This window comes from Trachinotus anak, unplaced genomic scaffold (assembly GCF_046630095.1).
Source record: "Trachinotus anak isolate AG129_WGS33_773 ecotype Australia unplaced genomic scaffold, CSIRO_AGI_Tana_v1 ptg000012l, whole genome shotgun sequence".
In the NCBI taxonomy this organism is placed as follows: Eukaryota; Metazoa; Chordata; class Actinopteri; order Carangiformes; family Carangidae; genus Trachinotus; species Trachinotus anak.
In genome coordinates, this window is record NW_027273863.1 from 12,353,968 (window position 1) to 12,381,967 (window position 28,000).

Here is a 28,000-nt window from a genome sequence, read left to right on the forward strand (position 1 = left end):
TGGTACCACTCTCATGTCTGTGCCTTAAGTATGTTACAGAATGTGCTTGAAGCTTAGCTTAACATAGAGATTGAAAACAGCCTAGCCTGGCTCTGTCTAAAGTTCAAAAATTACCTACTGGCACCTCACTAATTAAAATGTTGCATCTCACGTGCGCCTGGTTGTTGTCTGCCAATAATTATTATGTTTTACATAGAGTGGTATCAATTTTCATATAACTCTCTGCAAGAGAATATGCATATTTCCCAAAAATATTGACTCTGTTACTTTCAAATAGAAGAATTCACCAGCATCATCTCTTTAAAAAAATAATGGTGCTGTTCTCGGGATAATCCCACAAACCTACCCGTCAACAGTTTTCATAGGGACTATTTCTTTTGTACACAGTAGTTCCAGTGGAAACTGTTCACAGTGAGACCTGAGGATTATCCAAACTAGCACTGATGCTGTTTCTGGAAAGACAGAAATACAAGTCTCCACCTCAACTGTATTGAGGAGTGGTAGCAGAAATCTCAGAGACAGATATTTTAAAACCAAACTGTCTGCATGGCGACATACCACTAAAGGTGAAGTGATAAAATGTTTGCATGTAATTTGGGTGAGCTGACACTTTAACCTTTCATTTAAACGATATCTACATCGCTATCTCTGATTGGTCAAGAGATTTTTAATTTCATTGACCAAAACTTATCCTGACTGTGTTTATCCAAAAAAAATAAAAATAAAAACTACACAAACAAAAAAACATGTTCAACATAAGTCAGGATTGCAAGAAATAATTCAACTGTAGTTTTTCTTTGTTTATTACAAGAATATTGATTATATTTTTGGTTTGCACTGAAACATGAAATACAATGTTTGGGTATCTTCTACACTAATTTGGTTTAACAGGCATCACAACCACTCAGCCCAAACATTTCCACTTGTCCAATCATCCACACATTAACAAAATGCAAAGCTCCACATTAAACAGAATTACCAGCAAAACATCGGCCAACAAAACACACACGAAAACTCACTGTCAAATTCTTTAATTCACTTATTCACATATGCGAGCACACACACGCACACACGCACGCACGCACGCACACACGCGCACGCACACACACACACACACACACACTCTGTTAGGGCATTGCTGTTGGCAGGTGTTGATATTAGATACAAAAATAAAACACCCTCTATTTCATATTGGTCATATACACTGTATACTTTACATGATAGATACATTATGGTTGTTAAACTAAACACTTAAAAGAACTTCAACAGGCTATCATAGCTGGTTCATGAAGGAGAGAAGATGAATATTGAAACTGGTTTCTTGAATTCATAATAACACAATGATTTGTTCATTACAGTATCACCTGTATCTTGACATGAGATTTGTGACAGAATCTGTCTGCGTCTCAAAAATATGAAACATGAATTTGTTCTGAGGAGCCCTAGAAAGCACCTTCTGCATGTTTGTATTATTACTGTGTTTGTATGTACCTCTGCCAGGTAACACTGAAATCTATCAAAGGATGTTCGCAATGAGGGCTCATCGGTTGCCATGGCAATGGCACTTTTGAAAGACTCTCTCGGTTGGCTTTACCCAAAGTATCCACAAGACATTATGATCAATGTGACTGATAGAGAACACTGACACTGAAATGCTCATTAGTGTTTCCAACTTGCTGTAAATCTGTGGTTCATGTCTACTGGTAAACTGAAACTTGTTCCCCGTTCAGGGAACAGGACAGCAGGATGATGAATAACGGAGGGGACAGCTGTCTGATGTTGTTATTTAGCCCTATAAGTCACTCAGGCTTCATTTCCCCAATGACTGGCTGGCTATCTGGCAGGAAACACTTAATCATTAGAATAATCATGTTATGAGGTAAGCGAGAGCGCAACAGCCTCTTAAAATCAAATAACACGATTCCCACAATGCCGTTTCTCTCGATACATTAGAATTAAATGTTACAATATACCTGCAGTATTAGAAACATTTGTTATTCTGCTGCTGTGCAGCTGCTGTGAGAAACAAGCTGAGCCCTTCTATGATCAAGTTAATAATACAGTACATTAATTAGATTAATTATTACTGCACAACCTGAGGCAACAGGAGCACATCCAGGTGTGAATATTCACACAGTAGAGCTGGCAGAGAATGGTCTCTCTGTCATAGCCAGCAGATCAGACAGTCCTCACATCTCTGCTGGTGTCAGTTTGCTAGCCACTGTCAATCTGGTTGCCCTCAGTTGTCCTTAGCCAGGTAACCCATGTGTGTGTTGGTGAGGAAGTCACAGGTGGGGATGCTGCTGACTGCCTGGTGGATGTTCATGGCTGTGATCTCTCTGGGAGCCCTGCAAAACCCAATGTACCCTCATTAGGATTTTGAGCATGGCTCAACACACAGGAAATATGTTTCAGAGTGCCTGTGGTGGTTGGCTTTGGAATATTTATGACTGTTTGTCATTAAATGCTTCAGCTCTGAATCAATTCACACAGACGTGTTATTTCAGTTCAGCTCCCAGCTGTCTTACATAATGTAAATGGCACAACACAGACAACAAACGTGGCAGGCAAGGACAGTAGCATTTTCTGATGTCTCTGGAAATTAAAATGACGGGTTGCAAAAATAAATAAATAGGTACAGAAATAAACAGATATAATTCCATGGTTTCTATATGCAAATGTTTAGCTAAGCTGGCCATAAAGACAACAGATGTTACCAGTACTTGCTGAGTTATTACAGAGCACAGAACACACACTGCTGTGTTTGGGAAATGCTTGTAAAGGAATTCAACTTTCAATAGTCCGTTTTACTGCTGATAATAATAGTAAACATAACTGAATCAATAATCACAGTAAATATATATTTTTTATTTTCTTGTTGGAGCATATGTAGCCACTGGATCATTATTCTATATTTTTATTTTCTATCTGTACAAGAGTGCATCTCTATGGATCTATGCTTCTTCCCTACAGTAAAATACCTCAGTCCCATAGTTTCATTTTTAAAATAAGGCCAAAAAAACGTAATTGTAAACAGTGCATTTGTTTTTGACTATTTTCAGCTGAAGATTAATAATCATTTGGCGTTCAAGCAAATATTTACACCAGCACGTTAGTGCATGTGGGGTTGACGTAAGATAAACTACAGTGCCCATGTTCACCATAATAATATCACCCAGTGTGTTGTCAATAGTAGGTGGACAACCATGGAGCTCTATGGCACGGATGACTAAGCAGTAACAGACATTAGATACAGAAAATATGTGTTAGCGTCATTGTTGTTTTTGGTGTTTTCATGGTATTTTTTGACAATTAGATATACATTATACATTGCCTCTTTACCTAACACTTGTTTTCAGAACATGTTAAAAACAACAAAAATGCTTAACATAAAACTCACATGGTTTATCTACAGTATTTTACCAAATGCAGAAGAGTGAAACATTATTCCAACATTAGTGAAACAATTTAAGTTGCTGTAAATTTTGTAGTTCAATAATAACCTGAAATAACATTTCCATGCAATTAATTGTTTTGTTTTTTTTATTGTTAATAATTTGAGTAGCAAACTGGTAGTTTGGACAAGCCCTGGATACAGTATAATGCATGCAGTAAAAAATGGAGCACTAAGCAGGTTGCATGTTAGAGAGGAAAAAAAAACAAAAAAAAAAAAACAGAGGCTGACCTGTTCTGAGGGGATTTGGCGTAGGCCCCAGCGAGAGCTTCTCTCAGGATGTCACTGGCAAACTGTTCTGTAGCCTGCAATGTAGACACACAAGCACACAAACGTGCGTTAATCATTAGTCACAACGAAGCGCACATTCTCATACAGTACAAGGTGAAACACGCAATACCATGTGGGCGTGCACCTTACACATACTGTATATTCATCATTCAGGTCAAGGGTAAGTCAAAGTAATGATGAGCTACTGTAAATTGCCAACTTTTTTTTTCTGTTCAGCCCTGTAAAGTGACCGACCTTCAGAATCATGGCTTCGATTACTGGAGCGAACACATTCTTCTCCACCTCAACCGGCTGGAAATTGACCCCGATCTGAGAGACACACAAGAGTCATCACATAAAAATGGACAAAGTGGTGCAACTTCTTTGTAGTTAAAATTCAGGCAGCACTTCCAAAACCCCAGAGAGGTTCCTGACCTGCTGAGCCGTTTCACTGACAAACTGGGCAGACATGCAAGGGCCCAGGAAGAACTTGGGCTCTGTGTCAGCTTCTTGCTCCTCCTCTTTGACCTTCAGTTTCTGGCAGGGTGGAGTCATGGTGACAACGTCGACTGTTTCGTCGTCTGGCTCTTCTGGTTCAGTCTTCAGCAGAGCTTGCATCTGCTCCAGCCGCAACACCAGCTCATCGCAGCTACTCAGGGTTGACGGGCACTCTGCAGACACATCCATGTGACGCAGAAACATCAACTGTTTAAGTATTTCACTCAGATCGCAGATTCTCGATGTTTGGCTGTGTGTTTATTGCAGAAAAATGTCACAGAGACTGCTTTTGTAAAATATTGGCTCATTTTACCAGTTCAACAATCTGAGAATCATGAAATTTCCACAAGGAGAGATGAGGAGAACACAAACACAGATTATCATATTGTCTGGCTCAGGTGAGTGTGTGACTCACTGAGCTAAGCAGCCTCGTCTCTCATCCTTTAGAGACAAAAGACAGAATTAATGAGAACTCCCTGTAAATACAGCAACATGGCTGAACAAAAACACTAAGGCTGCACACTGGCTGCCCTCACGCACAACTGGACTGCAAACACATTTCTGGACTGGTAACCGTAGAAGCACTACACCCACACATGCAACACTGAGGGGAAAATATTGATCCACTTTCAGCTGCTGAAAACAGTAGAAGAGTAGACTGTGAAATCACAAAAACAAGACAAACTAAATGATTCTCCTTACGAAGCTATGCACCAAAGCACACATAGAAACTCACCAGGCTCATTATCTATTTGTGTGAGGATGTCCTCGATGGACTCGTCATCATTCTTGCGTTGGGGCTCAGGGTCAGGTGGCGTGTAGCCCCTCTGTCGGCACCACTGCACCACCTCTCTGGTCTTTGGGGGAGTGAGGGCCTGCAGGCGGGGCGAGCGGTCCAACACATCCTGAACAGCCCGCTTTACTGCCACTGCTCTCTGAAGCTACACAGAGACACACGCCAGAGTCCATTATGTAAAACTGTACATTAGGCCTAAAAACCCTAAAATCCACAGACACAGATTGACATTTTGTGGCTGCCAAGACTTGACGTATATAAATGTGTGCATAGAATCTCCCTCAAGTCCAGTATACAGTACCTGGCAGCCTATCTTCCCCTGTCTTCATGCTGTATAATGATGTGCTTTGAGTCCCCTGCCAAGTAAATTAGTGACCTGTAGATTTAGATATCCGTGTCTGGGCTCATTGGAGCCTTTTATAGTTGTACAGAAGGAGTAAAGCTAAAAGTAAGGCTGGTCAGTATGAGCTATCAATGAACCCATTAGGAAGAGATGAGAGAATACAACCAGGCAGAGATTCACATCCGACCAGATAGATGCGCAGACATGAGGCAAACAGAAAGCTTGCCGAGTCAGGAATGAGCACCAAGACTGAGTGCACAGACAACAAAACTGCAAACAATGCAAATTATCACTGACATTGTAGATGCCCTCCCCCTGGAACATGGACGGTAAGAGCTGGTAAGTGGATGCTGTCACTCTGAGATGTGAACAGGGTTAAATTAAACCTTAACTGTGTTGATTATGTTTTACAAATGTGTTGATTTTGACTGTTTCTGTTGTTACCAACTAAATTATTTTCACTACTAATGTATATTTTCACTTACAGGATTTTGACAATACTGAGGCAGCACTAAATGTCAATAGGCACACAGACAGAACAGAAAGTCACCTCTGATGCTCTGCGCTTGCCAATATTCCAGGAATAATATTGTTCCGTTGAATAGGCACAGAATGGATGGGAGTCTTCAGCTAAACAAACAAACAAACAAACAAACAAGCAAGCAACAAACAAAACCCAGTATATTAGCTCAGTCTGTTTTTATATATGGAGTTGGTTTTCAAGCAGAACAAATGGAAGGCAAGCTCACTTACTCTTATCTGGCACAATCAGAGGGAACTTCTTCACGACAGCTGTCAGCAGCTGCATCATGGTCTCTATGTGCTCAGTGCTGAGAAGAAGACAATTCCAAGTGTCAGGTGTAGTGCAAGAAAATATTCACAGAAGTGGCAGCCAGGAAGAGAAAGTGTTCTCACAACCATTCATTAATATTCCAGTACATGTGTGATAGCTTTAATAAATGAAATTCTGATAATCTTCACTGCAAAATTAGTTTAGCAAGTTAAAAATGGAGGTTAACAATTAAGTAGTAAAATAAATTATATATATATATATATATATATATATATATATATATATATATATATATATATATATATATATATATATATATATATATATATATATATATATATATATAAATATATAAATAAAGAGACTCAGTGTCAGTGCCAGGTGCACAGAAAAATCTTTTTCTGGACTTGCATCTTTTCTCTGAAGACCCAATAAATTGTCTGTCCTTCTAGGAATTAATTATGCAGATTGCTGTAAGTGAAAGTAGTATCGTGACTCGCACTTACTTGATGAGGTCGTGTGCGGAGTTATCTGCCCCTTGTTCCTGCTTGACGGTGGTAGCTGCAGAGGCAACATGGACAGAGGTGGGGACAGCAGCAGTCACCGGGGGTGATGGACCAGCTGTGACAGCTGTGCCAGCACCTGGCTCTGTCTTCACTGCAGAAGCAGATAAAGAAAGATTAATTCATTCATTAAACTCACGCTTTAATTCAGTCATTAACAGAGAAAAGAAGAAGGTACAGTGGTGTACTCTGCCTGAGATGGGCATTAAACCTCAATAATGATCTGAAGTAGTCTGTTGCACCTCGTACTGAAAAGTGTTGCTAAATATTGGTGACAAATACTGGGTCAGATTCTTGCTTACTTATTTATTCTCTATCATCACGTACTGACAGTTTTTAAATATGATTGGTGTTTAATGATGTAGATTATTTAAATTCTGCTATGTTATTTGTATTAAACACTGATGCATTTGAGTTTAATTTGAATTTAATAGCACATAGTGTAGTTGGTAGCTAAAAGACTTCTGTACAAAAAAATGTTATTCAGTAAAATAAGATATCAAAAAGTATCCTTTGGTATCACTACCAAAACTCAAGTGTTGTACAACCACTAGTATCAAAAATATCGATATTGAATGGTATCCAACCCTAACTATAACACAGTGGAAGAAGTGGAGGTTGGGAATAAGAGGGAAGGGGTGAGAGATGAGAGGAGAGAAGGTGGAGTTGGGATGGACCCCTCTCACCTTGTGCCAGAGGCAGGGCAAGGGAGGGGGAGGCCTGGATGGCAGGACTTGGGGAGGCTCCAGCTGCTCCAGGGGTGGTGGAAGAGGAGGAGGAGGAAGGAGTTGTGGAGACTGGGCCTTTAGACACGACTATACAGGCAAGAAAACATACACTCAGAATGGATCAATGGGCCATTAAGCAAATAGGCTTAACAGTTAGATGAAAAATGAGAAGAGAGGAAGATGGGCTTTACAGAAGCTGTTTATTAAAGAGAGAGGAGAATCTATAGTATGTTCGAATACCGCCTCAAATCAGACTGTGTAGTCATATGTACTGGCAAAATAAACTTGGTTTAGAAAGACAAACTGAATAAAACTGCTGTTTGCTACTATATTTGTAAACTCCTAATCTAATTTAAGAGAACATTTGGAAGAACAACATGATTTTTCTCAATACTTGTTCATCAGAATCGTATTGTAAAAGATGTGGTACACCGACAAAGCAATCAATATCAATACAGCTTCATGTTTTATTCAACTCCCTGCTACTTCCCTTTAGCCACTTTGAGAAGTAATCATCATGATGTTGAGCACCCAGTTTTTCAATCTGGAATGCACACTTCTTGTACCCTTTTTTGTCATATAATACACTTTACCTTTCCCAACAGGCATGAGTATAGTCTGCAGCCCTCCAGACCCAGAGCCAACTCCGAGCTGTTTGAGCTGGTTGGCAGGGATAGTTAAGACTGTCTGCTGAGAGCTGGAACCTCCAGAGTGAATCTTCAGCATACCTGGACAAAACACAATACATTCAATGCATGCTTTCAAACCGGGTGGCTGATGCAGTTTGCTGTTTGTCTCTACCTACCTGAGAGAGTTGCACCAGTCTTCCCTCCTCCAGCTGCCATCCCGCTGACTATTGAGGCTGCGCTGACCAATGACGTGCTGCTGCTTTTGGGCACACCCACCACAGTCCCCACTCCTGCACCCTTGGACATGCTGATGACAGGCATATTGGTAATGCCTTTGGCAACTGTCACCACAGCTCCAGTTGAACCCGCAGCACTCTTTGTCATTGTGGCAGCGCTGCCAGCACCCTTGACCAAAGTGGCCACAGCCGTCTTTGACAGGCTGCCGCCGGCAGCAGCACTGGCGCTCTTAGCTGCACTGATTACTGCTGCTTGGTTGGCTGCCACCAGGAGCGAGTGGTGCTGAGAGGCAGGCTTCCCAGCTTCAGCAGCCTGCGTTGAAGGCACAGAAACACAGCTGTTAACCAGGAAACAAAAAAAACACACACATTTTGCACTCCTTCAATATTTATGTAAGTGAACTCAGCTAAAGACCTCACTCATGAAGTCCTAAGTTCTAACTTACCAATATTTTTTTGATGACAAACTGTGCTACTATAGTGTTTGTACCATGTTTCCATATAACAATACAACAACCTCACAGTGATCTCACGATCTTAATTTTGTATATTCATTTGAAAGCTTTCAAATATATTTCGGTGACAAATTTCATTTGCAGACTTAAAAACACTTTATAGGGCAAGGGGTTGGAAAAACATTTTATAAGGCAACATATCTCACTTCTTTTGCAGTTACACAACAGTGAATGTGTTAATGATATGGCAATTATTCATGTGAAAATCCATTTGAAAATGCGCATTGATGTTCATAAGGGAGAGAGCAGTGCCGGGAAATTAAATTCACTGTGGTTGGACATTCAGAGGGTCTTTAACCCTTTTCTCCAGTGTTGTGCAACTCGGAAAGTAAGCTGTACCGATCAGGTCACTGGTTTTATGGAATTTCAAAGACAAAAGGGTCAGTTTCTTTCATGGAGAGTCCTCATAATTCAATTAACAGTCCTGAAAGAGCAGTTTTTTCAAAATAGGAAAAGCAGAGATAAGTCCCCTTTTTGTGTTTGCATCAACATTGCCAGAGCAGTGATGATTTTTCTTTGTTTGTAACATACTTTATACATGTTTGTTTTTGTGCATTTGAGCCTCAAGCAAGTCTTTTTTTTATTGTGAGTTTCCATTTCTCAAGTTAATGAGGCCACTGACTCTGAAGCTGTAATCACCCAAACCCAGACCACTGCTGATGGACTGCTAAAGGCTCTTCACACTCCCTGCTCGCTCTGACAAATACACAGCTGACCTTGCTACTGCACTCACAGTGGATCACTCCTGTTTTCCATGTATTCATACTGCAGTGGTAAATACCGCATCACTAGAACATTTTTCCCTGCTTGTATAAAAATGTAAAAACAATGAAAATTCATCAATTGAGATTATTCCATATACAAATGTATTTACCTGCCGGTTACACAAAGAGCCACTGTACTAAAGTATACATTTTATTTCGTTATGAAAATAATCCTCAATCATTCAAACCAATTATTTTGGTTATTGTGAAATATGGAATTTAATATTTCATATCGGTTCTGGACATTTAACTAGATATCTGGAGTCCTTAAATACAATTAAATTAGTTTGAAAGCGTGAAAAAATACTTAAAAATATATTTTTTATGTAACTGCTGTTTGGTTTGAAATTATATTTAAAAGAGACGAGCTGGCATGTTGAATAAAATATGTAAAAATATTAAATATGAAGACTGTGAAACTAGCCTGTTGTTGGCTGCCTGCTGCTGAAGCACTGACAGAGCTGGGGGTGGAGCTAGCAGCAGTGATGACTCCGCCTGTCATCCTCAATGTGGTCGTCCCCGGCTTGGACAAGTGGCCTGCCGCCGCCGCTGTTACTGTCTTAACAGAGCCATCTGACAATTTCACCTGTGCGCCCTGGGAGCCGCCTACCACCTGTCAATCATAGAAAAACACTTAAGACAACAATCCATGTGAAAATACCAAAACTGTCAAGGAAGCAAACAAGGTGACATAAATGCAAATATACAATACTCATTAGAAACCTCAACAAAAATGTACATTACAACACACAATAACCTACACTAGTTGTATTTAGCAAAGTGTGGATTGTAATACCAACTCTGCATAAAGCCACAGTAAATTTTCAGGAAGTGCAAAGTGGTTAGAAATGAAAACGGCTGCTGGACTGTTAGGTAAGACAGATTAAACTGAATGCAGGCACTTGTCCACCTCCAGTCCTGCAGCACATGAGTGAGTGGACCAACACCAGCTGTTGCCTGGACAAGTCCTTCACTGTTACAACCAGCCACTCACTCACACGTTGGATAGAACAAGAGAAAAACTGACTACACTCAAATAAAATGTTTTTGTGTCCTACTTTCACAATGTTTCAAATTTCTGTATGAAACTGTTTTAAGACAACCCTCTGAAATGCTGCAGGATATAAAACATGCAGTGTTTTAACTGTTTTAATACTGACTCAAATTACACTGCTCTTTGCTTAAAGTACTTTATGTGCACAAATTGGCTTTTTTCTCCAGAGAAGATCAAGGAGCTTGGCAAATTTATTGACACAGGAAAGCAAGACAAACATTCAGGAATGATGTGAATCTGCCATAATCACAGCTCTGATCTATGCCGAAAACATAAACATTAGTTCTAATCTGAGAATCAGGGACCAAAACTTTAACTTTAACTTCAAACTGTCTCACATCTAAGTATAGTATACCTTGACGAGACTAATATGCACCTTCAACAACCAAGTGACTTTGGCAGTGGCCACTAAATGTGGCAGGACCACAAGTCATTGTGCAAAATGGTACCTTTAATGTACTTTTTTCTGTTCACAGATACCATACTAAGCAACATGCTTGATACAAACAAATATAACACAAATTGTTTGGTTATAAAATGTTGTTACCAAGAAAATACTCTTTAGCATGACTCTGTATGACTCTCCAAGGCAATACACTTTGCTTAAATTTTACATTATACATGCAATTAGTTTTTCAATAGTTTGAAAATAGTCCAGTTGATTAAAATTTAATTGCCAAAGCCAAAATTAAACAGGAAAGTCTTTCAACCCTCAGTTTCATACAAATATAGTGTAAAACTGGAGGTATAACGTGGTCACATTCTCCCAAAGTTAAAAGGTCAGCAGACACAGATAAAACAGTGTGCAGCAGTAAGTAGAAATTAGGTCAAAGGCAAAAAAAGATATTTCAGTGAGAGGAGAAAACAGGACAGCCAGGGGTGTTCTCAGTAGAGACAAAAGTGCTGGCAAAAACCAATGCAGACATTCAAGTGCAAAACTCTTAATTTATCATATTTATTGGCTCCGGCTCCAATCAGCATTGATGTGAACACAACACCTGGGTGAACATGCTAATTTTCGCCACTTTTCTGTGCTGTGAGATCTTTCAGAGCACAACATTGTAAATAAACCTGTCACCTGCCCAGCATGGTGTTGCTAAACCAGACACACCATGACTACACTGGTTGTGGGTGAAAGAATGAACTGCAGCCAAAAAATAACCTTTTAAAACACACAATCAGCGATTGAAGCGTCTCACACAGAGCCTCCGACATTAGGAACACCAACCCGGGGATGAGATGCAACGGATCTGTTTTACCAGTTTGCATGGCAGCTAGCAGCTCACTGTTTCTCCCTTGCATCTGTGTGTGTGTGTGATCTGTAACTGCATGTGGTGTCATTGTGTGTGTGTCCTCTCCGGCAGTGTAAAAGGAGTCAATTGTCATTTTAGCAGGTTCACCTGCGTTAAAAAACCTGCTTGTACACACTAATTTTGGAATAAAAATAATTGTATGAAACCCAGGCTGTTAGTGTGTGAAAGTTAAGGGGAAAAAAAGGAGTAATTGCAAGATCTCCCACTAGGATCAAAAAGGCTACATTGAAGTCCTTAGACAAATGCCCCAGACTGACCTGAGCCAGAATGGCCGCTTTCTGTCCAGCTGTCACACGGATGGCCTGCTGGGTAACACTTGCTGGAGATGATGCTGCATGACCCGCTGAACTGGAACCACCCTGCTTCCCTGAACCCTGCGCTGGCTGACCAACCAGAAATGTGCCCTGGGAAAAATGGACATGCTGGGTTAGAGGAGGCGTAACAATCCAACATCATATTACTTTCCTTAAATTCAACGTCAGTGGAATTGTCTAAATTCAGCTAGGAAACTGTACAGCCTTAAAAAAATAGACAAAACAGGGTACTGTCCCCTTTTTAAACCAATCTTGAAACTAAGATTATCATGCAACCTATATCAATTAGCCCTAGCTTCATCAGCCTTTGAGCTCTTAACTGGAACCTCTGTGTGTGTGTTTGTGTGTGTGTGTGTGTGTGTGTGTGTGTGTGTGTGTGTGTGTGTGTGTGTGTGTGTGTGTGTGTGTGTGTGTGTGTGTGTGTGTGTGTGTGTGTGTGTGTGTGTGTACATGCACACTGGCTCTCTACCCGTTTTGGGAGACATACACAATAAATGTGAGTACCTTTAACCTTGAAGATTGTTCATTATTAAGAAACATGGCCCAGATTCTTACTTTAAACGTAAGTGGAAACCTCAGTGAAACCTCTGCAGACAACTTCATTATATGCTCTTCAGTAAATGCACAGACAGCACTGTTCTAAAGCTGACTGCAGGATCAATGATACTATAATGAATGCGTCTAATTAAGAACAAACTAGGCTCAACCTCTCTACTAGAATACAAAACTCTGACAAACATCACTAGGGAAAAGAAACACCATTTACAGACTGTACATACAACTCATTTTTGTAACTGTGGTGTCCCCACAGGCTGATGAAACACAGAAACAGCTCAAAACATGCCAGCAAATAAACACTAATGCTCTAATACACAAAAATCTGAATTCGACAACAACATAAAAGACAAAGACAAACTTTTTATACCAGAGTTCTTAGTTTTGGTTTATCACATAAACGATGTCTACCCACCTGTGGGGTCTGTTTTAGGATATAGGACGTGTAGGAGAGGTTGGAAGGCAGACTGCTTGAAGAGGAAGAGGAGGAGGAGGTCTGAGAGCTCCCCGCGCCTGCTGACGAGCTGCTCTGGGACTGCTGACCTAAATTACAGACAGCCACATACACATTAATCTCAAATCTAATAAACAATCCTGTTATTCTGATCATCTTCTTTTCATAAATACGAGTAACATCAAGTAAGTAAAAGCCCCTGTGAAATTTATGTTTTAGATAAAATATGGTATGCTGCTCAGTCCCTTTAATCTCACTGCAATTTGACAGGGAGTGTGCTCTGTGAGGGATTCTAGCTCTCAGTACACATTAAATACTCTGCATAAAGAAACAGATGACTATGACTGACTCACTGTCCAGAAGGTAAATCTGTAGATGCCACCCATTCAAGTTGAATCACTTCAGAAATGGGTTTCTTACTTTCCACAAACTTTATGATGTGCTGAGAGCAATATTATTTTTAAACAGCTGTCAGCAACTTAAGGCTTGGAAAGAAATGTCAGGGCAAAAGACTTTTAGCTGGGGGACTAACCCCAGATACTGAGTCACCTACACAATCAAGTAATTGTTTCAAGTAACTGCAGAACAGTTCGTAAACCCACCAACTCCAGACTTCCATGTAAGAGACACAGAAAGAGAACAAGTTTACATTTAGCTTCAACAGTTAGCTATATATGATATTACATCTCTGCTTAGAAATAATGTGCAGTGTGTAGTAAGAAGCTGAACTACACTGAGACTTCCAATAATCACTTGGACATCAAATTACCATATGGGGCAAACTGAAGACTTATGGTGGTGGTCTGGGCCACATATGATAACATACTTTTAGCAGTGTGAACACAAATGTGTCCGGGGCCACACCGAAAGACCACCCACTCAACTGACATCCTCTGCCACAGTCTAATTAATCCAGTTTCATAATGAACCAAAAATATTTTCCTCTATGAAAAGGCTAAAACCTTATTTTATTGTAGAGCCGTGCATAGCTTATTGATTTGCTCGGCCCCTCCTTGCCTGCTCTCTTTCTCTTACACAAACACATTGACAACAGACCCATCATATTCGGACAGGCTAAAAACAACAAAGCATTTCATCTTTGCAAACACAAATGATATACTGAGGGGTCCAAAAATCTGAGACCATATTCAAGTTAACTCAAGTCAAGTCCATTTTTATTTGTATAGTGCCAAATGACAACAGAAGTTATCTCAAGGCCCATTCAGGAATGCTTGTTTATTTGCATGTAGACCAGGGAAGTGTGACCCAGTCACTTACAGCTATCCACTTGTGATCATGTCACTCGAGCAACATATTAATGCAAGGTCTGAAGAGGGCCTTTTTTGTGTTACAGGGTTGTTTGTACCCTTCATGTCGCTAAGGTGATGAGTTTTTACCCATCTGTCTATGGCATGTGTGCTGAAGTAAACCAGCCCCTTGAAGTGTCCAATAAGACCAATCCTAACATAAAGGAGCATTCTGCTGGCTCATGTTATGTGTTTTGTTGCCACCAAAACAGTATCATGGAACACATTAGAAGAAAGCAAGTCCAAAACTACATTTTAAAAACTTAACAGTCGCAGATTTTCCTTTACTGATACTGATTAAAACCACACATTTTTGCTTGAGAGGACTCTGACTGAAAAATAGAATGGCATGGTTAAATGACTATTAACAGACACAATCTTTTGCCAATGTCTGTATTCAAACAGATTAATATAGGATGTAATATGTCTCACTTGCACTGGAGGCTCGGAGGATAGCTCCCTGTGGGATGAGAAGCAGCTTTCCCTTCCCTGATGGGTTCTTACTGTTGGTGGTCAGGTAGAGCTTGGTGCCTGGAGGCAAATTGGCCAGATTGGCCAGGTTGTTGGCTGGCAGCTGAAGAGTTGCCATAACTATGGACAAGACAGAAAAATAAATTCTTCATATTTTTATGAGATTATATCACAAATTTTGGAATAGGAAAATTAATCATGTTTTCTAGGCTTATTTTAAATATAATTGATTTCAAATAAGAATTTGGTGCAAGCTGCACATATTCTACTGCTTGATAACTCTAATCAGAAAATGATAGTACCTAATCAAAATATGTGACTTAGGAAGTAACATAAAATGTGTAGTTGTATATTTTGCAGATCACTGTTAATCTATTGTGAAGGTGAATCTATTGACTATGACAATTATACGATAAGCTGTGCAGCCGCAGTATCATAAGTACCTGTACATCATGTATATGTGTCTTTGTGTGTAAGAACTCTGACCTCCACTTTTGCCACCTGAACCACCAGCAGCCTTGGCAGCAGCTTGCTGACCAGAGATGCCACTGGCTCCACTGACGATGGCTTTAGCAACTCCCTGAGCCAAAACTTGCTTCCCACCCATCACCTTGGAGACGGAGGGGTTGCCCTTGGCGACCAGAATCTGTCCACTGCTGATAGCCACCTGTTTGACTGCGGACTGAAGCGTTGAGCTAACAGGAATACCTAACATCTACAAATAAAAGGTGCCAAGTTTAGCTGCTGAGTGACAGTAACTTTTGATAACACATGTATAACACTATCAACACTATCATTATAATAACATGATAAATTATTCACATGCTTCCACATGTGTGCGGGCATGTGAGAGACTGACCTTACTAGTTGTGGCCCCTGTGGCCCCTCCTGCCTGTTTCTGGGCCGACATAGAAATCATGTGACCTCCCTTCACTGCGACAAACTGGTGTGCTGCCGTAGCGGAAGGTTGCTGCTGGCTGGTTACTGTGGAAACCATCTGCTGCTGCTGTGTTGAAACTTCCCCTGGCTCTTGCTTGATAATAACCTGCACAAGAAATGAGTGCACATAGACAGAGGGATGGTAACAGGTAGGTCCCATATAGAGATTATAGATATTGCAACTATTTGGTGCAAAATTTACTCTACAAAAACAAACAAAACACATAAATTCATGATTAATATGATACATTTCACAATAGATTAAATATTATTCTTTTTCAACAAGGTACAGATAGGAAGGCAGTGAGGAGAGATCTGTTGCTTAGAACAGATTTTTGAAAATCAACATCATCATTTATTCATCAAGGAGATGTTATATTCCCCATCTGTCCTGCCCTTTAGAATTACAGCAGATACCAGCAGACCACAACAGAGACAACTGTAGAACCATCGTATCATTATGACAGAGTTTTAAAAGAAATCATATTTCATTCTTTGTGGATGGTGATGGGATGATGAGCATGTGGGAGTGGGAGGATTTTACAGCAAGCTATTGACACTGAGTGAAACAGAACCATGCAATTCTCTTTGCAAAGCTCCCCGTACACCCTCCCATCTTCAGAGTGATGTCCCATTTAAATAGCTTGCCAAGGCACTCACATCTGCTGAAGATAGCACCCTGGCCTTCTATTAATACCACACTGCTTTGTTAAAGATACAGATACTACAGGGACAGACTCTTCACAGTGGGAGGGGTCAGATCAGTTAAAAGAGGCATTTTAGAGAATTCGTATTGAAGGGTGAAACCATTAAGACTATCAACTCACCTTCACCCCGGAGGAGAGGAAGGTGCCGGTGTGAACTTTAGGGGCTGGAGAGCGAGTGCCTTGAGCAGCAGACTGTTTGGCTGAGGGGCTTCCTGTGGAGTAATTTACACACAAACACACACAATAAGTCATGGAATAGCTGACTGCACTGCTCACTGCAGTTCCTACCATTCTTTCTACAGACATCAAGGTCATCGTGGTGCGAGGTCTCAGTTTCTTGTCAGGGTCATTCAGTGTGGGCATTAAAGGTGACCACTGCTAAAGTTTCGCTCCTTACCTATTGCATTAAAATTTGTTTTATCCCAGGGTTGGTGAATCAGCCATAGCACCCACATCAACCTCATCCAGCATGATAAAACATTACTTGATAGCACTCCAGTCCTGCTGCCCAATCCGGTTGAACTGTGCATTTGTGGAGGAAGTGTGGGAGTGGCTGAGTGGGCGAGAGTGAGCAATCTAGGGGAAAGAGCTCCGAAGTGGAATATGAATTGATGCTGCTGATGTGAGAAAGTAAATACAAAAGCCTTGGTGATGTAAGATGACTCTGCTCCATGATATGGTGACACATAATGTGCACATCTGCCTCATATGACAGTGAACTATTATACTTGCAGATAATTGCGCATCAATTGTTAATGGGGAAATAAACACGCTGACATATACAAAACTTGATAAGAGTATGATGGCCGTGAAATAGAGCAGCTCATCACCATGGTAACCTCTCATCCAGCAACCAACCTGCTTGCTCACTGCACGTCATACTTTATGATTGCAAAACGGGGACAAAAGAGAAACGCTGGGACAGAAAGAGACGAAAAAAGACAGAAGGGCTAGATAAGGGGGGCAAAAGAGGACAAGCAAGAAAAAAGTACAAAAATAGAGAGGCACAAAAAGAGAGTGAGAAAAGGGGTGTCTGGAGGGTATTGTTCATCATCTGTTCTGCTATAAAGTACATTCTCCACAGCCATTTTTATATTCTATGTGGGAGGCTCAGACACTGCTTCTCGATTTCGCTGCAGGTCCACTTCCGATTTCAAGCGGCACTTTGACATTGAGTAGGCGGTGTGTACCTGTGGAGGCGGAGGATGAGGAAGCCATGCCAATCACCTGGCCTGGCTTATCAACAATGATATAAGGGTTGTTGAGCACTGATGAAGAGCTCTGCTTGCTGTGGACAGGGGTGGAGGTGGTGGGTGTGCGAGGCAGCGGGGAGTGACTCGGGGTGGAAATTGGAGACCCTGTGGAGGAGAAAGTACACATGCTATTAAATGAATAATTCTCCTTAGGGATGTTAATAACAAATTAAGACAGAAAAGCCCAAATAAAGCTTTCCAGAGCAAGTTATGAGGTTTGAGTGAATAATTGTGATTTTAACTTAATACTAACATGATACAAATACATTCTTTGCTTGAGGCTCAGTCAAAAGAATTGTGCACAATATTTGGTCATTTTTAAGAACCTTTGTGCAAAACGATGAAAAATCCTTTCGAGCCACTGTGAAATGGCCACTGGATGGGTTAGGGTTACCTGAAACTATTTTGCAGCTCATGGTGATTGGTTGGAACGATTTCCCTGGAGACTCAGCAGGACTTGGTGGCTGTCCCTGTGGGACAATCTTACAGCTTGCTGTGATCGGCTGGAAGGCGGAGTTGCCATGGGAACCCAGGGTGATCCTGTCACCAGCTTTAGGTCGGGTTGGCGTGCGTTCACCGGCGGTGAGGCCTGAACTATGACCCCCTGCAAGTCTCCCCATTTCTGTTTTGATGAAACCTGGGAGGAAAAGGAACTTTCAGTTAGACTCCTGTTCAACCTTGTGTGGAGTTAGGATGTGCATTCTGTCACAAAACCACAGCTGTAAGAATACGGTTGAATTCTTATTCCTGAATTAAAGAAACTGTGAAAACACTGAAATCTGCTGCTTTTGTGGAAGAAAATGAGCCACAGCTGATAGGATCACACACTCTGTGCTAAGCAAGCTCTTGTCGCTGTGTTACACTTCATGCAAATGCTACTTTAATGAAAACATCCCACAAAATAAATGATTCTTTATTGTTTTTGAGTTTACACATAACATTTCTGAGTTACCTGCCTACAGAGAGCCCTTGGAAATGACTAGTTTTATAAATGGAAACCCCGCTAATTATCCAATAAATATTAATCTTGTCGGGTACTGAAGAGTCTTCTTGACTACAAAGTAATGTTCACATTCAGTGTTTCTCACAAAATTGAATTATGTATCCTTGAGGCCAAACAAACATATTGAATGCATTTCTTCATAAAACATTTGAAGAGGCAAATTTTTATATTTTTTAAATTCTGCATGGTTTGCATCTGTGGTACTATCAGCAGTCCTTCTCATCTCAGCTTTTGTTGGTGTAATGTCATGTTTCTTCATAGCACAAAACCAGCAGCAAGATTAAAAAATACATACAAAATAGGGACCCACTTTTACTGGTGGTCAGAGACTCCGAAGGGTATCTTTAATTGCTAAAATGTAAAAATAATTTTTCACGATCACGTTTAAAAGGCTAAATGTTTCTGTGGGCATACCTTTTTCTACATTGGGATCATGTGACATGGGCGAACTGGAGCGTACGTAAGTTTGGGCCAGAGAGGCGGCCGACATGGGGCTGGCTGCTCTGTGAGTCACCTTGGACGAGGAGGGCTGAGGGATATAGTCCTCCCCAAGAGAGTTCCTATGGAGCTCCACATCAACCACCTGGAACAAATATAGCTCATCGTCAGAGTAAAGCTGTGAAAACGAGTCCCTGCAGGAAACAGAGTGAACATTTATAACTTACAGTTTCTGCCCCCAGCGTCTGCAGTCCAGTGTATGTTCTGTCCAGCTGTAGGAAAACAAAAAACAAAAAACTTTACGGTGTTTCGGTTACTCAGCACAGGTATTAAACTGGATAAATGAGTTGTAATAACTACAGCTGAAAAGCCCCATACATTTTCAACAATAACAATAATCATAAAACTACAGTAAAATCTCATGAGGTTTTATAATCTACTTGTACTACACAATACACCTGTTGCAATGTACTACTTTGCCGGCGTCCCTAAACTAGATCTGCTGTTTTGCTTTAAAATATACCTTTGTAGTTTGTTTCCATATGTTCAGTCTTTTGTCATTTCGTTCTGTTTCTCAGTATCCTCTGTGAATAAATGTGTGATTGTGCATAGGATGTCTATATGAGGCTGATTTAAACCTCTATATGGAAAATTCTGGATCTCAGTCTGAAGAAGAAAACTTGCTGAGTAATGATGTGGTCTATGATGTGGTCTGACCTTTAGCTGGTGGATGATGTCAATACGCTTGTTGCGAGGGTCTTTGAAGTGGATCTGGATCCTCACAGGGAACTCACCCCAACCGCGACGTGTTAAATGAAAGGGAGGCTCACTGAGAACAGACACATTCAAAAGCCTTATGCAACATCATTAATATACAAATCTGGAGGAAAAGAATCTTTAGAGAATGCATTACAATGAGTTTGCAAAAAATGCTAAGCTCCCACCCTGGATACTGAGGGAGAATGAGTGAAAAATCTCTTAAAATCAATGATTTGAAGGTCTCTCTTCTCGCCCTTTGAAGCTTGAAGCTTTCATCCACAGGCAGTCAGACACTAATCTGACTGCCTGTATTTACAAGGGCATGTGCACGTAAATGCATATTATCTGTCTGTTCAAGTATACTCTTTGAGTGATGCATTTGTTTTCCCTTACTTGCATTCATCCCTTCATCTACATTCAGGCTGTGTCAAGAGTCATCAGAGCGCATTGGGCTTGTGTGGGGTTCACTGGGAATGAAGAGTTGAGTCAGTCAGGGGGGAGCTTATGAGCGGCTGCTACAGCAACGTGAGTGCCTTGTCAGCTGAAACAGCCAGGAGGCTACAGCTCAGGATAAGGATTGCTGACTGATGAAAGAGATCATTTATTCAGACGCCATGGGCAAACTTAAATCTTTTACCACTTTTAAAGGATAGAAACTAGACATTATAACTACAGAACTTGAGGCCACAAAAGTTCTGTTCCCTCAAGATGATTTCTAATTGAACTGTGCTACACAGATCTGCACACCCTAGTGCCTTGGGCAAAGTTAAGCCATTAAAGATGCATGTTTTTCTATAAGATTACACTGTGTGTATAATTTAGGTGTGCCCATTAGTCATGCTGACATTGACTTCTAGTCTGACTCATTATGTGCTAAATGACGTCACAGACTCCACCTAATGATGTGTGTGTACAATCTGCATAATTAATATCTCTCTTCATAGTTTGCCTAAATACCAACCACTTGCAAGATTTATCTGGAGTAAGTATCACTCAGAGGGACAAATATTGTTTTCTACTTTCAGCTATGATTAATGGGGACTGACCTAGATGATCTGCATCATCGGATATCCATTAGGGGGCACTGTTTATTAAAGGATTTTCATAACAGCCTGTTTACTGATGAGTCTGTGTTACACATCATGAATATCAGCAGACTGTTGTTCCACTTCACAGTTGATTTGAATGTTGTGCTGCATTAAATGTCAGATGATGATGAGGACAGTCTTATATGCACCCACATGCTATTATCCTTAACTGTTCCCTTAGTTCCTGCAGTTTGGCAGGTGGTGCATGAAAAGAGTAAGGCAAACTACTGAGCTATAATAATAATTATCAGTAAATATTGTGTCTATGGGGAACATCACACCATGAGGGCAAATCTTATTGGAACAAGTTTGTACATGTCTCACTAACATTTGTTGTTGCCTTAGGTAACCACATGAAAAAGCAGCCAAGTACTAATCTTTACAACAACAGAGGAGCCCTGCCTATATCAGTAAATGTGTGCATGAAGGAGGAGTGTTAACACACACTTCGTCAGTCTCAAATATGCAGAAAAAAGGACTAGCACAAACCTGACTTCCACTAGGTCATTGGGTTTGTAGCTGGGATGCAAGAAGAACCACACTTTCTTTACAAAGTGGTCTATGCTGGGTTCCCTCCTGGAGCCTCTGACGTACACCATCCACTTATGGGTAGACTGGTCATTCTCTTCCCGCTTGTCAGGGGGGATGTACCTGAGGGTAAGAGACAAAGAGTAAAAACAGCCAGAGGGAGTAAAGAATAAGCCTCATTAAACATGAGGGACAATGCATTGGGATTAGGTTGCGAAAGATGGTTAAAAAAAGCAGAGTTAAGCGCTATACAAGTAGCAAAACAAAGACAGGTGATCAGCAGGTGGCAAGGCAAGACTATAAATTAGCTGGTACTTTTCATTTAACAAAGACCTCTTTGAAAGGCAAAGAGATGAAGAGGGAAGACAGGCTGCATGGGCCACAGGCAACACTTCAGTATAGAAGAAAGAATCCAATGGAGAATAAAATACATTAAATTGTATATTAGCTGGTGGTCTAGGTGAATTTAAACTAATCAAATCCCACATATCTTATATATCTATCACTTTTGCGTCATTATGTATAAGTGTATTAGAAGTGACTATCATATTTAGCCCTCAAAGACAATTAGTGTAAACAAGCTACATGGGCCTTTCCAATCAAGCTCCCAAGAATTACATGTGTTTTGTATTACACTGAACCAAATGGTCTCAAAGAAGGGTCAGTTGTGTGGATCAACTGGGCCCAGGAGAAAATATATTTGCTAAAAAGGCTTTTTCAACCCTCATCAAGACTGGGCATGTTACAAAACTGAATGATGGCTAAGCTCTTCAGTGCACAGTCATGCACAAACAAATTCAACTGACAGGCTGGGAGTTGAAACCACTGAGATGCACAAGTACAAACCTTTTAAGGGAGAGACATACTGGTTTTAGAGGGGCAGCAATTTAAAATCAAAATGATCACTCCTCGGTTATACAGTTCATCTGACACTTTGCATTTAACGTTCAAATGAATTTGGCTGCTAGGACACAGACCCAGGAAATTAGCTGCATCAAAGCTGAAGCTAATATACGGTCTATGATTAATCAATAGGTTTCACTTCACCCTAAACTTTTCAATTCCTTTATGAAAAGTTAAGACGAAACACCTGGATAGTCTGTACTAGTGATATTAGTATTGTGATTAACAACACATGTCATTAACAGGTCATTGTTTTTAACAAAGCTAGATTTGAAATACTGCCAAATACCATGTCTAAGGTTTCCAGGGAGACTCATGAAAATAAAAATTTTGATGTGGTGGTTGTTTTGTTCCTGAAAGGCTCCAGACATTAAATCAGAAAGACATGTGCTACAATATACTGAGTCAGAAAAACAGACCAAGTGAATAAAACGTATTCTTAGTTTGGTAACATACTTGGATACATTCCCCACTACGATTGTCTTCTTTGCATACAGTCTTGAGGCTTCGTCTCCAGTAGTGTGGTAAGTCACCCTCTGATCTGCTCCTACAGATGATGGCACACCAAACGTGTCCTACAAGTAATGGAGAACATACCAGGCTTGATAAAAGGTAAAAAGATGCAAGATTAATGCTGATAACCACTTCACATTCATCAAATCTATAACCCTGTCATGTCTGTCAGTTGTACGCACTTTGCCTGTATTACGTCCAGGTCTGCGTTCCTGCCTGCTGCTGTCCTCTCTCCATGCTCCTTCTACATCCCTCTCAGCTCCCTCTCCTTGCTGTGAGAGGGACTCAGACTCTGAGTGGACCAGGGAAGGAGTCTCAGAGCCCTGGTTGAGAGGGGAAGAGGAACGGGATGGGGACTCCAGGAACCGGCGGATGGCTGGATGGTTCAGCACTGCAGGGTCACTCTTAGAGGTATGCTAAGACACAAAGAAAATGGTACTGGTTACTGCTACCATGCCTAAGACCAGCTGACTGCTGAGTATGAATATATGGTACCCCAGTATATGGAAATTCACCTCAGGGAGCTTTGTCACCCCAGCACTAGCATAGTAATTGGCAACTATGCATGCCCTTAGCTTGTCCATCATCCTTCTGGCTTCATTTAGTCGCTGCAAAACAATGAAATGCAATGAACCAAAATACTAAGTTTAACACTGCAAACCTACATAAAACATCATGATTTACCCTTAATATCAACACAGTTTTGACTTTCCATTATACATACAACACACATGAAATGTAATGTAATGAAAAGAGGGAAATACACTTTTATTGTCTCATCCAGATACCTGACTTATCACATCTATCTCATGCTCTTTGCTCTTCATCTCCAAAGAAAACTGCTCTCTGATGATGGTTTCTATCTTCTGCACTGCTGCCTCTCGGGCTGTTAATGTAGAAAGGGGAACAAATATTAATGCCAGGAAACAACTGAGTACTGTTAATTGTTAGCTGTCACAGTATGTAAAGCAGGTGTACGGGATCTGGGTTCAGAGCATGAACTTACCATTATGTTCAGCCGCTTTGTTTCTCTTGCTATTTTGGACCAGTGAAATGTCCTCATAGTCGGGATCATTGCCTTCTATTTTTCTTTTAACTCCTGACATTGCTGCCTGTAAAACAGAACATAAAACAGATTATTTTTGGCTAATTATACCACTGCTCCTGTGGCCAGTTGTGATTATACTTAGCATCGATGTAGCTGGCTAGCACAGAAGCTGTCAGGATAAAGCTAATGCCCACAGCTAACTTTAGTACAGACTAGCTAGCTCGTTATGCTAATATAGGTTAGCAGACTGTGTACAACCTAGCATGTGGTTTCCAACTGTATAGCCCATTATATTTAGAAAACGACAATCTTCAACCAAGCTAATTAAGCCAAAAATCACAAATGTTTCGCCACCGTATTATGTCTCACGACGTCTGCGTTAAAGAAATCCGTGCTTGTCGTCCATGCAGCCGGCAACACTGTAACGTTAGCAACCGCTATCCTTGTTTGCTAATTTAGCTAGCGTTAGCACACATTTGTTAGACACCGATTCAATCCGTTTGAAATGTAAACTTACGGGGCTGCCCTGCACTGTGGAACAAGGTTTCTTTGTGAGGCGTGTGTTTTAATTCAATGAGAGCATATCCTTTGCGTTATGCTGTATTAATCTTACACACTGGTGTTTGGTAAATTGCTAAATCTCGAGGTGGACAAGTAGGCTAAATAGTGGAGATTAGCTTTGTACTTTAGCAAAATGGCCACCAGGGGCCGCTATTCTACAAAATCGATGGTGTCGCTCCCGAGCACTCTGAATAACAGTGAATAAAAGGCATGATCATATTTCAGTAGTTTCTGTTCACTGGAAAATGGAAATGTGATAACCTGTCTTACAGCATTTAGTGTTAACTGTCCAGGCAGGTGAGTGTAAACAAGAATGGAGATGACATGCCACTCTCTTTAACCCCATTACACAACTTAAACGAAAAGTAGATGCAACATGATCTGATGAGATAACAATGCACAAATCTATTTTGGTATTTTACTCATCTGTTTACATTTTATGATTAGAGATGGTTCCATATTCTAAGTGATTGATTCAGTGGAAATCCTAAGGGCCATCACATGATTATGGCACAAATGTGGCCACAAACAGAGATTTCATACATTTGCAGGATAGTGCCTGTGGCTATAGTAATAATGTTAATCTTACATGTTCAAGCTTGGCAGCACTGTCAGATATATGCCACAACCTAGAAAAAAGAAGGGGAACATGTTTCTGATGAACACATTTGAGATGATCAGGAATGGGAGTTTCAGGATCAGGGATCAGTTTCACATTCCTCATCACTATCAAGCTTTCTTACAAGACGCCTGTGGAGACACCTTTTCATCGCAGGTGTGAGATGACGTGCTCAGAGCTGTCCACTTGTTATCAGATCACCTGAGACATCTACATTATGAATAGTAGATAGTTTGTTTTGGCAATACTTAAACACAGGATTAAAGGGATTTACAGTTGTTTCTGGATCTGACACCTGTCCAAAAGAAGTCCACTATTGCTTTGCAACTTCCTGTCAATATATCAGCCTCTTATTGTTCTCAAATTTCTTTTAATGAAGCAGAGGGCATTAAAGCATGGTCCTCTGTTTCTAAAGCTCAATCAAGGGCCAAATGTCTTCAAACCTTTTCAAGTCAACCTCCACTCACAGTATAAAGGCCTCTCATGCAGTTGTCTAAAATTTAGCTGCATCTTTTGTCTACACAGATTTAATATTGAATGGTTTCTTTACACATTTCACATTGAAAGCCAGAGCAATCAAGCCTTATGCTGTACCACAGTGTTATCATCCTTATTAACTTATGCCTCCTTATGTGTCTCACTAGGATGTGCGAGGGTGTGAAGTGACATTATGCTGCCAGTGCCAAATGTCTTCCGAGCAAGATTAATGTATGTACTATGATATATAGTGTTTTCCTGTCTGCATGTACTCGATGAACTCTAAATTCTGTTGACATTGTTTAGTGTTAATACAGAGACACTGCGGCCAAAGAAAGCTGCGAGAAGTTGTGGTTGTGGTTTTATTCAACCCAAAACCATAACATGAAGTATATAAATCAGAGCATAAGGCCTTATGAATGCTTATAGCAGCAAGTTTCCCAGTGCTAGCTTGAAATAGTGTGACTAAGACAATGGTTCATTGAAATATCACATGATTGATTCATCCCTCGATGGAGTTTTAGATTGCACAATAGTAAAACCTCATATTATAATTCATATGGGTGGTTAATGAAAAATGTGTTGTGTCTTCATTGAAATCCTTGGTGTGGTTACTTTTCTATCTATCTATCTAATTTTTATAGTTTGAATATTGTGGTGGGAAAACCAATGTGCAACCTTATCTATCAAATTCACCACAACAGATGCTTTTCCATCTCAGTCTTCTGATTTCTTCTGATATTGAGTCAAAGCTTGAGTTACATGTATTAAGTTTAATATCAAAAGCTGGCTTGAAGATGATCCACACCACCATTTTTACATCATAAATTCACTGTTCGATACAGTCCAATATGCAGTTTTAACTTAGCTAACCTAAATATTACCTAATTTCTTTATTATTCCATTATTCCATTCTTAAACCATTTTTTTTACAAATGAGACAGGACACAAATGTAGGTACAGAAAGAAAAACTTTATTAATGTTTCTCTTATACAAGTCAACCATTACATTTCAACATACTGCAGTTTACAAAAATCCAAAGCTTTCTCGCAGTTATAGAAAGAGCATCTGAGGAGAAGGTGGTGCTAAAATATCATACCAAATTCTCATATCATCATACGTACAATAAAATAAAGGTTTATATCAAAATGGTCTAATTTTATTCCCCCAGTTGTTATTATTTTATTAAGGCAGGGCAGCATTCTGCAGTGAACAGGTTAAAGGCACCATCTTCCATGCAAGCACAATTTATCCATTGACATTTTTCAACAGTCACTTCTGAAATCAAATCCACTTTGGCTTATATCTGCATTTATATCAAAACCCATCAATCAACTGTTAATGCTCAGCTCTTCAGAGTTTAATTTAAGGCATGCCAATTGCATATGGGAGTGAAAATATCTCAGCAACACACAGTCCCACAACTCACCACAAGCAAAAGGAAAAAAATCATCAAACATAAAAACAACGAATAATCTTATCAAAAGCAAACAATGTACGAAAGCCTCTACACAGTGAATAATGAAAAATCAATAAATCAATATAACAGGACTGTGTTTGTGTCCCATTCTGCGTAAATACCCAGTGAAATCACAGACGCACACACACTCAAATTCTCTCTCTCTCTCACTATTTATCTAACTCCCACTCTTTTACCTTACCACTCTCTTGCCCCTCAGCCTCCTCTTGTTGGCCTCCTGAGTTACCCGAAGTATGTTACTCTGAAAAGGAGTGTGGTTGGGCCTGGGGATGTTTTCTGTGTGCGCTACTGTTGAAGACCTGACACTGAACTCGTCCTTCTAGGAAAATGCCTGGAGGATGGTTTAAACTGAAATACCTGCACCTTTTTCTGTCTTTGTGACTGACTAATGAAATCACAATCTATTTGTCACCCAGAAGTCAACACTGTCTTACTCTTATTCACTCTTGACATTGTTCTCTTGCAGCAATCTTTGTTGTTTTTGTTATTTTGTTGATATCCATAGCAGGTAGCGGCCAATAGGAGGAGCTGGCAGACCCTTTCTTTCTTAACGTCACATGAAAGCAAAGAACATTTACTGATACAGTAAAAAAAAGGAAATCAATGTCATATTATTCTACATTTAA

General features: G+C 40.3%; 1 protein-coding gene across 2 annotated transcripts; it reads right to left on the bottom strand.

Annotated features, from left to right (window-relative positions):
- Window positions 1–786: 786 nt before the first annotated feature.
- yeats2 (YEATS domain containing 2) lies at window positions 787–24,924 on the bottom strand. 2 transcript variants are annotated; one of them, XM_071491460.1, is made up of 30 exons: window positions 24,754–24,924; window positions 24,195–24,300; window positions 23,977–24,074; window positions 23,704–23,796; window positions 23,371–23,604; window positions 23,132–23,250; window positions 21,734–21,895; window positions 20,115–20,226; window positions 19,625–19,669; window positions 19,374–19,542; window positions 18,351–18,593; window positions 17,894–18,061; window positions 16,824–16,915; window positions 15,917–16,102; window positions 15,544–15,772; window positions 15,019–15,177; window positions 13,241–13,368; window positions 12,214–12,360; window positions 10,014–10,202; window positions 8,251–8,623; window positions 8,039–8,173; window positions 7,404–7,532; window positions 6,661–6,811; window positions 6,115–6,191; window positions 5,912–5,991; window positions 4,959–5,163; window positions 4,160–4,395; window positions 3,980–4,054; window positions 3,686–3,759; window positions 787–2,348 (listed from the first exon to the last, which is right to left on the bottom strand). In XM_071491460.1, exons 2-30 carry the CDS (start codon window positions 24,292–24,294, stop codon window positions 2,240–2,242), a joined length of 4,317 nt encoding a protein of 1,438 aa, XP_071347561.1. In that variant the 5' UTR covers window positions 24,295–24,300; window positions 24,754–24,924; the 3' UTR covers window positions 787–2,239. The 2 variants fall into 2 exon arrangements, with proteins under 2 accessions (XP_071347561.1, XP_071347562.1); XM_071491461.1 differs by lacking the exon at window positions 24,754–24,924 and adding an exon at window positions 24,591–24,729.
- Between the last annotated feature and the right edge of the window lie 3,076 nt (window positions 24,925–28,000).